Genomic DNA, 12,521 nt, shown 5'->3' on the forward strand with positions numbered 1-12,521 from the left:
GTTGAGGTGCAAACACACCCTCCATTTCTGCTACCAGTATGACCCCTTTTCTTTTCCAATGGTTATAATCAGTCTGACAGAGAGAGGCACCCCTATTCCTTGTGGTTTATAGTATAACAATGGCCACCAGTGGGCTCCAGATGGACAAACTTTAGCAGTTTATTATTTTACTTAGTACCCCTACATATAGGCCATTCTAAAATGTCCAAACTCTAACACTCAGTAGTTTAATCTAACCTCCCCAACAACCCTATAGCATTCCAAACCCTTTGTGAAGTGCCTTGAGACGACGTGTTGTGAATTGGCGCTATATAAATAAACTGAATTGAATTGAATTAAAACAATTCCACAGAGTGAAAAAAACACATAACTTTTTCAAGTTTCCTTGACCTTAGTTATGATGTGATAAAGTGTCCTAATGTGCACAGTGGTCAATTTGTGTGACTGAAGACACAATTCTCGACTACAGTAAGTAAACATGTTTCCCTTTGTCAACCTCTTACACCACCATTTGCAAACTAAATCGTATGAAACACTAAGAGGTATGCCTACTGTGTGAATCACTCTGTGCATATTTCTTGCGGTGCATTTACATCTTTCATTCTTTCCTTAGTCCTGATAAGGGGTAAAAGCATTTTGTTTTTCCTGGAAAGCAGTTATCAGAGAGTGAGTAGCAAAGTCAACAGCAGTTAATCTTTTTAAAATAAACAAAACTAGAGTCAGAGTAGGCATGGGTTAGTCACTAGAATGAACATTTAAAGCAAAAATGTCCTTTTAAATAGATGTGCCTGAGTGACCAGTGTTGTCTCTCACTGTATGCAGCCTAGAATAAGGCAACACTGACTCTCCACCACATGTAGCTGTACACTGCCGATCAGCTGGCGGTTAAGTTTTCCCCCCACTTTCAATAGTGGGTTGGCTGGCGGCACATATTTGAGGTTACCAACACATTGACAGTCATGGCATGGAGGTTAATGCCTGATTCACATGGCAAGATTTTTATGCCAATTTCTGACCCGATCTTCCTCTTCTGACATGCCCCAATAATTGTGATTGTTCTTAAGATAATGTTATAAGATATTCCTGCTGTGTGTGGTGTGTTAAGAATGATCTAATCTGCTCGGAAGGACGTCGGGACTGCTCAGACCTCAAATCGGGAATATTCAACATGTTGGATTCTCTTGGCCAGATATCCTATCGTCCGGCGTCTTCCCCAAGGACAAAGGAGCACGTGACCTGTTTAACGTGACGTATAGCCAATCAGAAAGCGAGGTGACAGAAACACAGAGGGGAATTTCTCTGAACGTTTAATCACGAGAAGTTTTGCGAGATTTCCCGTCTAAAATCTGAATGTTTGTGAGTGAAATCTGATCGTATGTGGTGTGTTGTGCTTGTCGTGTGGCTGGGCACCACACACTGTAGGACCAAACCTATTATACCTACGATTATGTATCATCACATTTGGGGTCTCTCAGGTTTTGAAATTCAGCCGACAATTTAAAAATCTTGCCATGTGAACCAGGCATAAACAAAACAAGTCATTTATTTTATTGACGTGACTCTGATAACAAGTGCAGGTGTGTTAAGCAGCCAAATGAAGGCTGTATCCCTGAGCACGCAGCCAGACAAATTAACCAACTATTATCAGCCTGTCATGCTTCAAGATTTACTCAGTAAAAGGAAAGATGACAAAACGATACAATATTTTGTGTAATAAAATAAATGACCTAAAAAACAACCAAGTTTAACGAAGGTTTTTTCAACATTTTTGCTTTAGTCTATTTCAAAATCAAAATAACAATGAATAAATTATTTAACAGTATTCATTACAGCCTACTTTTTTGCAGGAGTATGAAAATGTTTTGCTGTCTGCTCTAATTAAAAACAATTAGATCAATTATACATTTTGTTTTATTTTTTCCGTGTAAGTTTTCTGAAACTGATATTTTTCCTCACAGATATTCTGTGAGAATAGCATGCCAGCCCATGCCAAAGTCAGATCGTTGTCAGTAAAATGAATGAAAAACAGCCCACCAATTACAAGCAGGCTGAAGAAAATTGTCAGCCCACTTGACTGTTCTTCCTCCTGGGCCTTCACCCCTGTCTGCACAGGCAGGATTGGCTTCGGGGTCGGGGGTGCTGGTGTGGTTGGCTTGGTGGCAGCCGCTGTAGAGTGGAGGGTCTCATTGTTGTAGTCCTCGGTAGTTTCATTGGACTTCCTGGAATGGGACAGAGAGGAGGATAGATTGATGATTGTTCTCTGGCTTCTAGTGAGCTTTACCTGGCAAAACTGACCACGTGATCCAACAAACAGGCAAAACTGACCACGTGACCCAACAAACAGGCATAAAGTAAACACACCTTTAGCTGTTAGCACAGCTAAAGGTTGCCGGTAAGCGTGGAAAGTATGTGTTTAAGTCGAGAAAGTGCCCAGTTTAAAACAAGACAAGAACAAACTCTTGCTAGCTAAATTACTTTCGACAAAACAGAAAAGAAATAAGACGAACAACATGACAGACTATCCGTACCCCGGTGGTTCACTTAACCCGAGTGTATCTTTTTTCGGATATTTGTCCTTATTATGAAGTATCTGATTGTTCTCCTGGCCGTTGTCATCGCTCTTGTAAGAGTCCACAGAGTTAGCCTTTTCGAGTGCCTCTGAAATGCTGATATTCACGAGCAGCAGAAACAAAAACCACGAAAAAAGTTTAAACCTAACGTCTTTCATCCTCAACCAACTGGTTTTAGACCCAAAGATAATATATATTGCATTAAAAAAGACTGACGGATTCATGTCTCCAGCTTCGCATATCTGTTGACATTACGGCCTTCACATCCTAGTGAAAGGTTTGCTGGGAGTTGTAGTCCTTACACGCTTTCACTGATCAAATAAAAAAAAGTAAACAGACAGACGTGATTGATTGTGTTTTTCTTGCAGAAATGTGCACATACTTGTATGTTGTGGACAATGTTAGACGCCAGAGATATATGTAAAATATCATGTCAACGCTTAGAGGGTTTTCATTAACTCAATTTCCCATGCGGCATTGCAACTGCACCGTCAACCTTCCTTCGAACGCCTCAGAGAAAACTCTAGACCTCAAGAAATGTTTCCATGTAAATTAATCGTTGTGATTTTTTCCGCTGAATCTAATTTCCCATATTCTTTTATGGCTCATTTTGATGTCTTATTATGATTTTACTATTGGTACATATGTTATGTGGGTTCATTTATAAACTTGGGGTGGTATACTAAAACACAGCAGAAAAAAAAAAAAGAAAAAAAAACTGTATTATTCATACTGTGTTACACTTTTTTTTAAATTAATATTTTAAACCATGTATTATTTATGTACACATGAATGGGCAGTGGGGGTGGCTAGCGGGTTTATGTGCAAATTTAAACAAGATGCAGAAAGGGGGTTGTATTTGTAGTAAGACCCATTATGTGGTGTGATTTTATATGTAAATCTGCCCTCCATCACACACCCCAGTCTTCCCGACAGCAACAAAGCCACTCAAAGCACGGTGCTGGTGATTGCCATGGGAGGGGGATATTTTGGGAGGGTTGGAGTGGGGGTTTTAGACTCTGTGACTTGCACAAACTAAATACATTTAGTGAAGTAATCACGCATCAGCCATATCAGAAATGGAAACCTACTCCACCAATCCACTATATTGAGAGCCAAAAGTGCTAATATTCAAACTAATTAAGTAATTTAATTCCCATAGACTTTGTAATTGTATTTTTTTTTATTATCCCTTACATAAACTTAACAGATTATTTATTTATTGCATTGCGACACCCTTGGTTCATGTTTTGTCATGTTTGCGTCATAGTTACTGTATGAACAATAAATATATACCCTCATCGAACAATTATTTCTGCGTGATACTAGTGACAAATTAGCTTTAAGAATCGAAAAGTTTGACACAACTGAAAAGATTAATCAGTCAGTAGAGTCTGTCATATAACCTTAGTTGAGGCAAATAGCTATCCTCTGATTATACCACAGACCACGAGCCTTCCAGTAACGTTGAGAAGGTTATCAAGAATGCTTTTTTTATTCAAACGTTGGTTGCCAGGTTACGTCGTTCTACGCCGTACGTACTTGGCGATGAGTAGGAGCCACCGCGTTAACGCCCACTTAAGGTATTGCTCTTTTTTTTTTCTCTGCGGAGAGACCGCTCCATTCATAGGGCTGGATAGGCAGGCAGGCAGTCAGGCAGCATAAAGATCAGAGCGGCAGAAACACCATCTGCGACCTAGAGTGGAGCCGAAAGGATGGTTTCGCGTTGAACCCACCAGGCCCCTCTTAACCCGCGAAATCTTCGCTGGCCGTTTTTTTGCCATCGGATACACCCCGAATTTAAACCGACACCTTCTCTTCAGGAATGGGACTCTAGTGTTTCGGCTGAATGCTGGCGTTCCCATCCTTGTTTTTCGCAACGTGCCGCGGAAATAGACTGACTTCCTCGTCGCCTGTTCATCTGGTGCTGCCGCAGACCTACCCCTCCATTTGACTCATTTAGCCTAGATCGTCCGCGGACTCGCTGGCTCAGGCATCTGGACACATCGGGGCTGGTCTGTCGTCGTTGGAAAAAAGCAAAACGTGCCTGTGTGTTCTTTTGCTGCCTGTATGATGCCGACACATTTGCGTTTCCGGAGAAGGTCATTCCTTGGGCTTTTATTCCTTTTTTCACTCTCCACCTCGGTACTATATTTCATCTACTCCGCCCCCGGAATCGGTAAGTCACATCAGATGGATGGATTTGTTCTGAATTGGCCGACCGCAGGAGGATGATGATGATGATGATATGAGGTTGTTTGTATGGGCCGTTAGGTCATGTGTGACACCTCCGCCATACGCCTCTGCTTAGCCTGGGTATCACTCAGTTGATGATGAGACTCGACTGGATGCTGATCCCATAATATCCATGTACCTGGCCGTGATAATAACAGTGCGACTGATGAGCATGGCTGTTATAATCTGGCTGATGTTACTAGGCCTTTTGGCTGTGATCACAGTACTTGCAGTGGCCTGATGTCTGGAGACAAATCAAAATGCAGCATTTTGGCCTTGATTTTTAGATCTACTGTACATTTGGAAACCATTAAATAATCACTATCAGCAACTGTGACTGTGATTGGCAGGCCAGAGGTCTCATTATGAATGTACATTCTTAAGGCCAAACTAAATTTCAACCTAGCAATGCATTATTTGCATCATTAGCTGGCTGTTAGTCACATGCAGTTGTGTAATATCATATGTCCAGAATTCTCCGATATTTAATTCATTAATTTATCTTCTAATCTGCTTCTTTGTTGCTCTCTTTATCTGTTGGAACACAAGTCACCTCAGTCTTTTTGAGTACTTGACCCATCCTCTTTTTAAAGGTGTTCCAGTGCAGAGTATTGTCTTATCAGCCCTTATACATTAGGCCAATCATGTTTGCTATTTTAAGTCCTTTCACCAGATGCGGGTCAAGAAATGCATTGACGGGGTACAGCTGGGCCAAAGATGGTGAAAATAGGTGGTAAATCTGAATGACTCATGGAGATGGTAAACGATAAAAACAATTGTACCCAAGTTACCATATCTAAGAGACATGTTCATTGTAAAAGAAAGCAAGATTTAACAAAATGCATTGCAAAATGTACTTTTTCATAATTAATTTTGTTCAGAAATATGTTGAATCATATGGTGTCAGAGACAATGATTTGATTTTAAACCACTGTAGTTTAGAGCCTTAGGAGAAGGGAAATTGCATAGATGTAGATTTCATTGATCTATAGTAATTCAAATGGTGCTGCTGAATGACCTTTTAAAAGTTTAAACATGTAGTTACAAACACAAAGATAAAAGTTTTCAATAGGGATGTGCCAACCAGGCTTATCTTGGCCTGTACCGGTTACAGTTTTCTTGAAGTCTTAACTCTGATTTTTTTTATTTTTAGGACTATCTCATATCAGTGACTGAAATAGGTGGGGTGCTTATTTTTATGTATTTAAAGAAATCCCGTTTCTCTAATTTGTCGACCCCAGATCAGAGATGATCAAGGGACAAGTGGCTGATTGGTGTAAATGTAGCTTTTTAGCACCCTTCATTATTTGTATAAATTATTATGTTGCATTCTTATTTATGTACAAAATGAAACCTAATTTGTGAGAGTGTCCTGGCCAAAATAGACATAAGCTCAAAACACTCATCCACATGGCACATAAAAACTTTACACCGCAGATCAAACCAATTACTAATACATCACTTTAAACATAGCAAACTAAAACATACAACAAAACATAGACTCTGTAATTCATTGTAATAGCCCTACGAATAGTGATAGCCAAAGCGTTTATCAAGTCGAGTCTTTGGAACAAAGTCAATGTTGTCCTGTGCTTTAATGCTGCACCAGCAGGTGATTGACCAGGTTAAAGTCAGTAACCTGAAGCTAACAACATGAGTAAGCCAAGCAGTGATCTGTAGCGATTTAAGACACTGTTGCAAATTTAGTTCAACTGCAATGCTGAGGCTTTGTTTCCATCCTGTGGTACAAACACCCATACAGATCTAGATGCAGTTGCATTGAACATGTTTTACGTTAGGTAAAAAAGCCCAGTTATATAACATGATATATTTTGTAGAAATAGGTTTCTGCCATGTGGATCTAAATCCAGAAGTGGTAAACCTCTGTCCCCCACTACTGGACAAAACTTAATCAGCCTGAACATTGTATTTCTTCTTCCCAAGTAAAGAATCATCAATAATTTCAGATCCTTGAGTTCTCGTATTCTCCTTTCCTGCTTCTGTATCTCTACAAGCTGGTCCAGAGAAAATAAAATATGTGGAGCTAGTAAAAGACTTTACAAGGAGTAAACACAGTAGTATTCTGTTTTTCATATCCTACTATAAAAGGTAAAACTGTACTACCATGTATCACTACCGAATTTTAAATATGGTTTCATAAATTCAGTGCATTTGACTTCAGTGCAGTTTAATTATATAGTGCCAACGAACATAGGAATTAAATGGAATCCCATTTTAGTTTAAATTGAAGTCAGATTAATATTCCAATGTGAGGTAGAAAGTCCGTTCATTAATGAACGGTCAAACGGGCGAGGGAGGAGGGCTTGCAACGTAACTCGTATTCTGGCTTCTAACCTTGTAGAAGCTAGTTTAGGGTGCATCTGAGCAGCACTCTTGCCCCATGCTTGCTTGTAACTAATAGCTGCAGCTTTTTGAGCACAGCTTGACTTTAAATGCTTGAACCTTAAAAATGGGAAATACATTTGTTTTTATCTTTCAGTCTTAGCCAACCACACCATATCAAAGGTGTTATCTTACTGCTTTCAAGAAGACGGACAAGTGTGAAGTTGACGCCTCACCAACAAGGTTGACTAAAAGCTGCTAGAGTAACAAGAAGAGTATTTGTATTCTGTAGGGTATTTCCGATGGAGTTAAAAAATAGCCATACTGGTATTTTTTTTTTTATTCATTGCTTAAGCCATCATTTCTTGCATGCTTATGCTGTTGTTTTTGCCCTTTGTTCTTGATAAGGATGGGCTTTTTTCCAACCAATCTTTCAAGGTACAGGAGCTGATACGCATAAGTAGAAATGAACCAATCAATTGGGCATGGTTCGATATCTGCCCGATTTCCATTGATTGGCTCTTATCAGCAGGTCAAATACAAAAAAAAACAACAAAAGTTTCCCTGTTTGTGAAATGCATCAAAACTAGACCGTCCCCCTTTTTTGGTCTATAAGCCAGTCTTACACCATGGACGATGCATTGTTATGTTAAGGACCCGAGGAAAAGAATACATGAATGTTCAGACGTTAAAGACAATCGGTATCGCCTAGAAAAAGCTTGAGTGGTGCATCTCTAAGCAGTTTTGTAAGTAGTAAATGCTTAGCCCTTTTGAAATAAAACATGAGAAAGGGCATCCATATTCAGAATGGGTATCAAGTGGTTTCTACTTTTTACCAGCTGAGAACAATTTAGTCGATCAATCAATCAATCAATCAATTCTTAAATGCAGAACACATGACTGACATTAAGTCAGTTACGGAGAGCAGTAATTCTGCTAAATATGACAGAAATAAACAAATCTCTGGCATAACATAATCTTTTATTTAGTTGCCCTCTATTTTTCTAGCTGGGTCATAGATCCTGTCCAACTCAGAGCTGCACTCGGCCATTTTCATCCTCCAGGGTGTTGACTGTTGCAGGGCTTTAATGGACACATGGCTTATTGGGAGTTAGTTTAAAAAGGGAACAAGGACCAGCAGCACCAGTCCATTAAATATACATGGTAACCGGGAACGAAGCAGGTTTTTTTGCTGCTGTTACTAAATACTGCCATTTAGGTGCGTAGGGGTTTGTGTGTGTGTATTTTACAGCAGAGCTTAGCCGGGAAATCATGTGAGGGTTTGGGGAGGAAGCTTCGCAGAAAAGGGACTCAGGCAGTGATATTGATTCACAAGCATTAGTTGAGGTTTTTTAATCTATGGTCAGAAATGCACCTTTGAGCTAGTGTCTCATAAAACTAGAACAAAAGGTGGACAGTGAAAAATGTTAACAGTATGTTGTAGATGCCAGTGTAGCAACAGAATATCATTTTCTTTTATTTAACATATCTGTGGCTGCAAGGTGGCGCAGCTCGTAGCACTGTTGCCTTGCAGCAAGAAGGTCCTGGGTTTGACTCCTGGCCGGGGGTGTTTCTGCATGGAGTTTGCATGTTCTCCCCGTGCATGCTTGGGTTCTCACCGGGTACTCCAGCTTCCAGTGGTTGGTTAAGGCACATTTATGTTGAGTTGTGTAACATAGACATTAGTCCAATGAAAATATTTCTTCTTAAAAAAGTGCAACCTTGTTAATATCTACAAAAAGCAATAAAGAGGAAATGACCAATCAGTTCCTTGGAACAATGCATCTCCAAAATGCATCTTTATTGAGAGCTTGTCATCATGATTGACTTAAATTATGAAGCATTTTCATCTGGACTTACAGAGGAGTACAACTCGGACAGAGTAGATGAGGCAAAGATCAGACAGAGGCAGATTTTTGAGCCACATTATTTATCTGACCATACAAATGATAAATGTATGGAAACATGAATTCTGAAGCTGAAATAATTCATGACAAGGGCAATGATTTTGTTGGAAATTCAAACTGCAGCAAATTTTCAGTTTTATGGATTTTGACATGTTTGCCATTAATTAATACACGTGTTGGCTTGTACTGCCTCAGCTAGCTGTCAGAAGGCTTGTGCAGCAGCTATGTAAATCCCATATAATACACATTTAATACTCAACAAAGAGCATAAACAGAGCAGATGATTTACTATTGTGACCTGTGCATAAACAAATCAGAAGCTCTGTTCTAAATGTTTGGTCTTTCCCTTGCGACAACACGCCTCGCTGTGTTGCCGTTAATAAAGTACCTTGGATCATATTTTCTTTTTCTTTGGTGTTGGCCGTTCTACAAGTTGAGGCTTTGTGCGGCTAACTGGTTCAACTGGACCCACCCTAAACCTCTCTGATCTGTGATCACTCCTTACAGGTTAAGCAGATGATCCGACAGTTTTGTAGGGCCAAGTAGAATACAAAATTGCCACCTGAAAATCAAATTTGGCTATTTCAGGATGTCCTGGTCTTCTTCCCAAGCCGATTCCATGGAAAAAACAAATGCTGTGAGCGCACTAGCCGTGTGTAGCAAAACTCAGGTCTGTAAACTGATGCTCTCCATGATGTTGCAAAGTGATTTGCACAGATCGTGAAAATTGGTTTGTTTAAAGGTTATATTTAGTCCTGTTAAATAATGATATACAAAGCAATAGTAGTCAAAAGTCCGACTGTGGCATTTTTTTTCTTATAAAGGACAGACTAAATGTTACTTGAGATAGATTTTTAAAGTAAATGTGGCTTGTACCTTTAAGATATTTGATAGTTTCCCCAGTCACAATTTTGTTTTTTTGCTGATTTCTGTTTATTATTGTTACATAACAAATGCAGTATGAGAGATGTGAAAGGAGCACATAAGTAGTTCGTGTGTGTGTATGCTGACTACACTCTAAAACTGAAGCATCTTAAGTCAGGATTTTAAATCAGCCTCTGCAGAAAAGCTGGAAAAACAACCTCTACTAATAAAAAAACAGCAACTTTGCGGCTGGTAAGTTGTTTACAGGCCCTCTGCAAATTAAATTTATAACAACGCACACTGTCATCTTCCTCTGCTCAAAGCTCCGATCATTTCTGCTTCATTTTAAACCCCAGTTCTGAAGAGCAGAAATGTGTGGCTTGGCACCAAAGCATGCGGGCCAAGGCCTGTTTGAAAAGCGTTGGTGCTACACTCACAGCTGCTTTGTTTGCTGCCGCTGCAGAAAATGGGATCCATTCAGCCAGGAAATGTGTTAGCATCAGGTCTGAACAAGGTGTTTATTTGGTTGACCATGCACAGAAGTTAAGAAAATAAACCAGATGAGAGGGTGATACTGACTTCTGGTCATTTCTGGTAAAACAAAGGTGTCCGACCCAACTTTATATAATAGTAATGTTTTTTCCCCTCCACACTGTGAAGGCTACAGGGCATTGCAAACAGTTTTTATAATAATTTTAGATAAATATAAATAAAAAAAACCACAAAATATACCACAATAAAAAAAGATGATGTGGGAGATTGATGAAAGGAATAATTCAAGCTGCCGGTTTGCACATTGGGGAACCCAATCCAGAACACCTGAACAGGGCATCCTTTGATACCCAGGTGGCCTCTGTGCAGAATGCCCTAGTTTTACTTCTCGGTTCATGACACGTTCCCCTTCGCCATCTGCCTGCGTCCTCATGTATTCAAATGCACCATCGCCCTGGCCTCTACAGCGCACGTTGCCCCTGAGTATGGATGCTGGCTGATGCAGGCTGGGGATGCAGGGCACAGCTGGGCCTTATTGCTGCAGTTTATTTAATTAAAACATGTGAGGATCCCACTGGAGCGAATGCTAGGGAAGACGTTTCCTCTATTTATAGATTTTAATACAGATAAACACACACACACACACACAACGGCAGATCCGGAGAGTACAACAGATACAAGAGAGCAGGTGCTTCTGCTTTCTCACAAGAGACTGGCTACATCCACCTGCCTAAATGACTGTGTGGTGGTTTGTATCCATCAGTGGGACTGTGCATGACTTGGCTTATAAGCATTACTGATTCCTTTGTAGGTGTGACTGGCTGCATTGCAAAGTCTCGACAGTGTTTTGGGTGGTTCTTTGGTGCAAATAAAGCAATGGCTGCACAAAGTAAGCAAGCATAATAGAGATCCACTAGGGTTTTAACACTACCACAGAGAATTGTGCATAGCTGTCTTTCTGTGGCGAAGTACGCAAACAAATCCCCAGACAAAGCTGTTGCCTCCACTCAACATGTAACAACACACTATGTTGGCAGTAGTGTAAGCGTTGTTTTTATATGTGTGGTGGACTGTGAGTGTGTGTGTGCGTGTGTGTTAGGGGGGTGCGGCATGTAGAATCTTAACTGCCTATCATAATTGCGTTGGTACCTACTGTAATCACACCTACTCATCCCTTCCTAAGAACTGAGGAGCAGGAAAGTACACCTCTCAGAAGCCAGTTGGATGAGAAATCATTTCTTTTCACAGTTTTGCAAATATCACAATGGTGAAATAAATTGGGAAGTGTTTACTTTAAAATGATGTCTCAAAATATTTTCTTTACGTTTTCCTTGATTATGCCATTTAGTTCTGTCATGCTGCATGAATTTAAAAATGGGGTTACGTGATGATGACAGGAAAACATGCGATGATGTTGGTGAATGTTGTGATGGCGGCATGACTAGCGGTAAATAAGTAAATACGCAAGTCTACAGTGTTCATATATTTGTGTGCCAGGACACTATATGGTTTTATTGAAAAATTTGCATTTTGCAGCTGCTAAATTGATAAAACAACCTAGTTGCATGGGAGTACAGTTTCTGTCGGCTCGCCAGAACATTTTAAATAACCTCTTAAAACTATTTCTGCTGCCTTAAAAAAAAAAACACACAGACACACACACAAGACGTAAGGAGATTTGTGTTGTGTAAATGGTGCCACATTTGTAAGGAAAATAACTTTTTTGGTTGTGCAGTAGAGTTGAGTATGCAGGTTGTGTCCATAAAAACTTGACAGATCCTCTCAGCAAGTGCCAAACAGCTAATGAGTCTTGTTGGGTTTGGTTTATTGGGCTGACTGAAGAAACAAGACACACTGTAACAAAACTGTAGTGAAATGAAACACCATACACAACTGCCACTGCCTGGCACCTTCTCCTCATGCTGGTCACCAGCTTGGTCCCAAGCTGCTGTGGGATGGCATCCCATTCTTCAAACATTTTCTTCACACATCAGCCAATGTGGTTGCGTCGGTCCCTATGGCATGAACAGCATGCTCAAGCTGATCCCGCGAGTGTTGGCTGGGAATTGAAGACAGAAGTACAGGCAGGCCATTCCATCTTCTCTACTCC

General features: G+C 40.2%; 2 protein-coding genes across 6 annotated transcripts in view; one reads left to right on the forward strand and one right to left on the reverse strand.

The window, feature by feature from the left end:
* slc9a8 (solute carrier family 9 member 8) overlaps positions 1–2,848 on the reverse strand; it is a 43,328-nt gene extending 40,480 nt beyond the window's left edge. The window contains exons 1-2 of the mRNA XM_047379518.1: positions 2,529–2,848; positions 2,035–2,219 (exon numbers count right to left, since the gene is read on the reverse strand). Of these exons, the coding sequence (XP_047235474.1) occupies positions 2,035–2,219; positions 2,529–2,794 (451 nt within the window). The 5' untranslated portion in view covers positions 2,795–2,848. The remainder of the gene's footprint in view (positions 1–2,034; positions 2,220–2,528) is intronic.
* Positions 2,849–4,059: 1,211 nt separating this feature from the next.
* Positions 4,060–12,521, forward strand: part of b4galt5 (UDP-Gal:betaGlcNAc beta 1,4- galactosyltransferase, polypeptide 5) — a 47,819-nt gene continuing 39,357 nt past the window's right edge. The window contains exon 1 of one of the 5 annotated variants that reach the window (XM_047379540.1): positions 4,060–4,153. Coding sequence is in view for 1 of the 5 variants with exons in the window: in XM_047379529.1 (XP_047235485.1) it covers positions 4,641–4,749 (109 nt within the window). In the remaining 4 variants the exon portion in view is untranslated. The other 4 variants (XM_047379555.1, XM_047379529.1, XM_047379535.1 and 1 more) reach the window with 4 other exon arrangements.

This window comes from Girardinichthys multiradiatus, chromosome 1, assembly GCF_021462225.1.
Source record: "Girardinichthys multiradiatus isolate DD_20200921_A chromosome 1, DD_fGirMul_XY1, whole genome shotgun sequence".
Lineage (NCBI taxonomy): Eukaryota > Metazoa > Chordata > Actinopteri > Cyprinodontiformes > Goodeidae > Girardinichthys > Girardinichthys multiradiatus.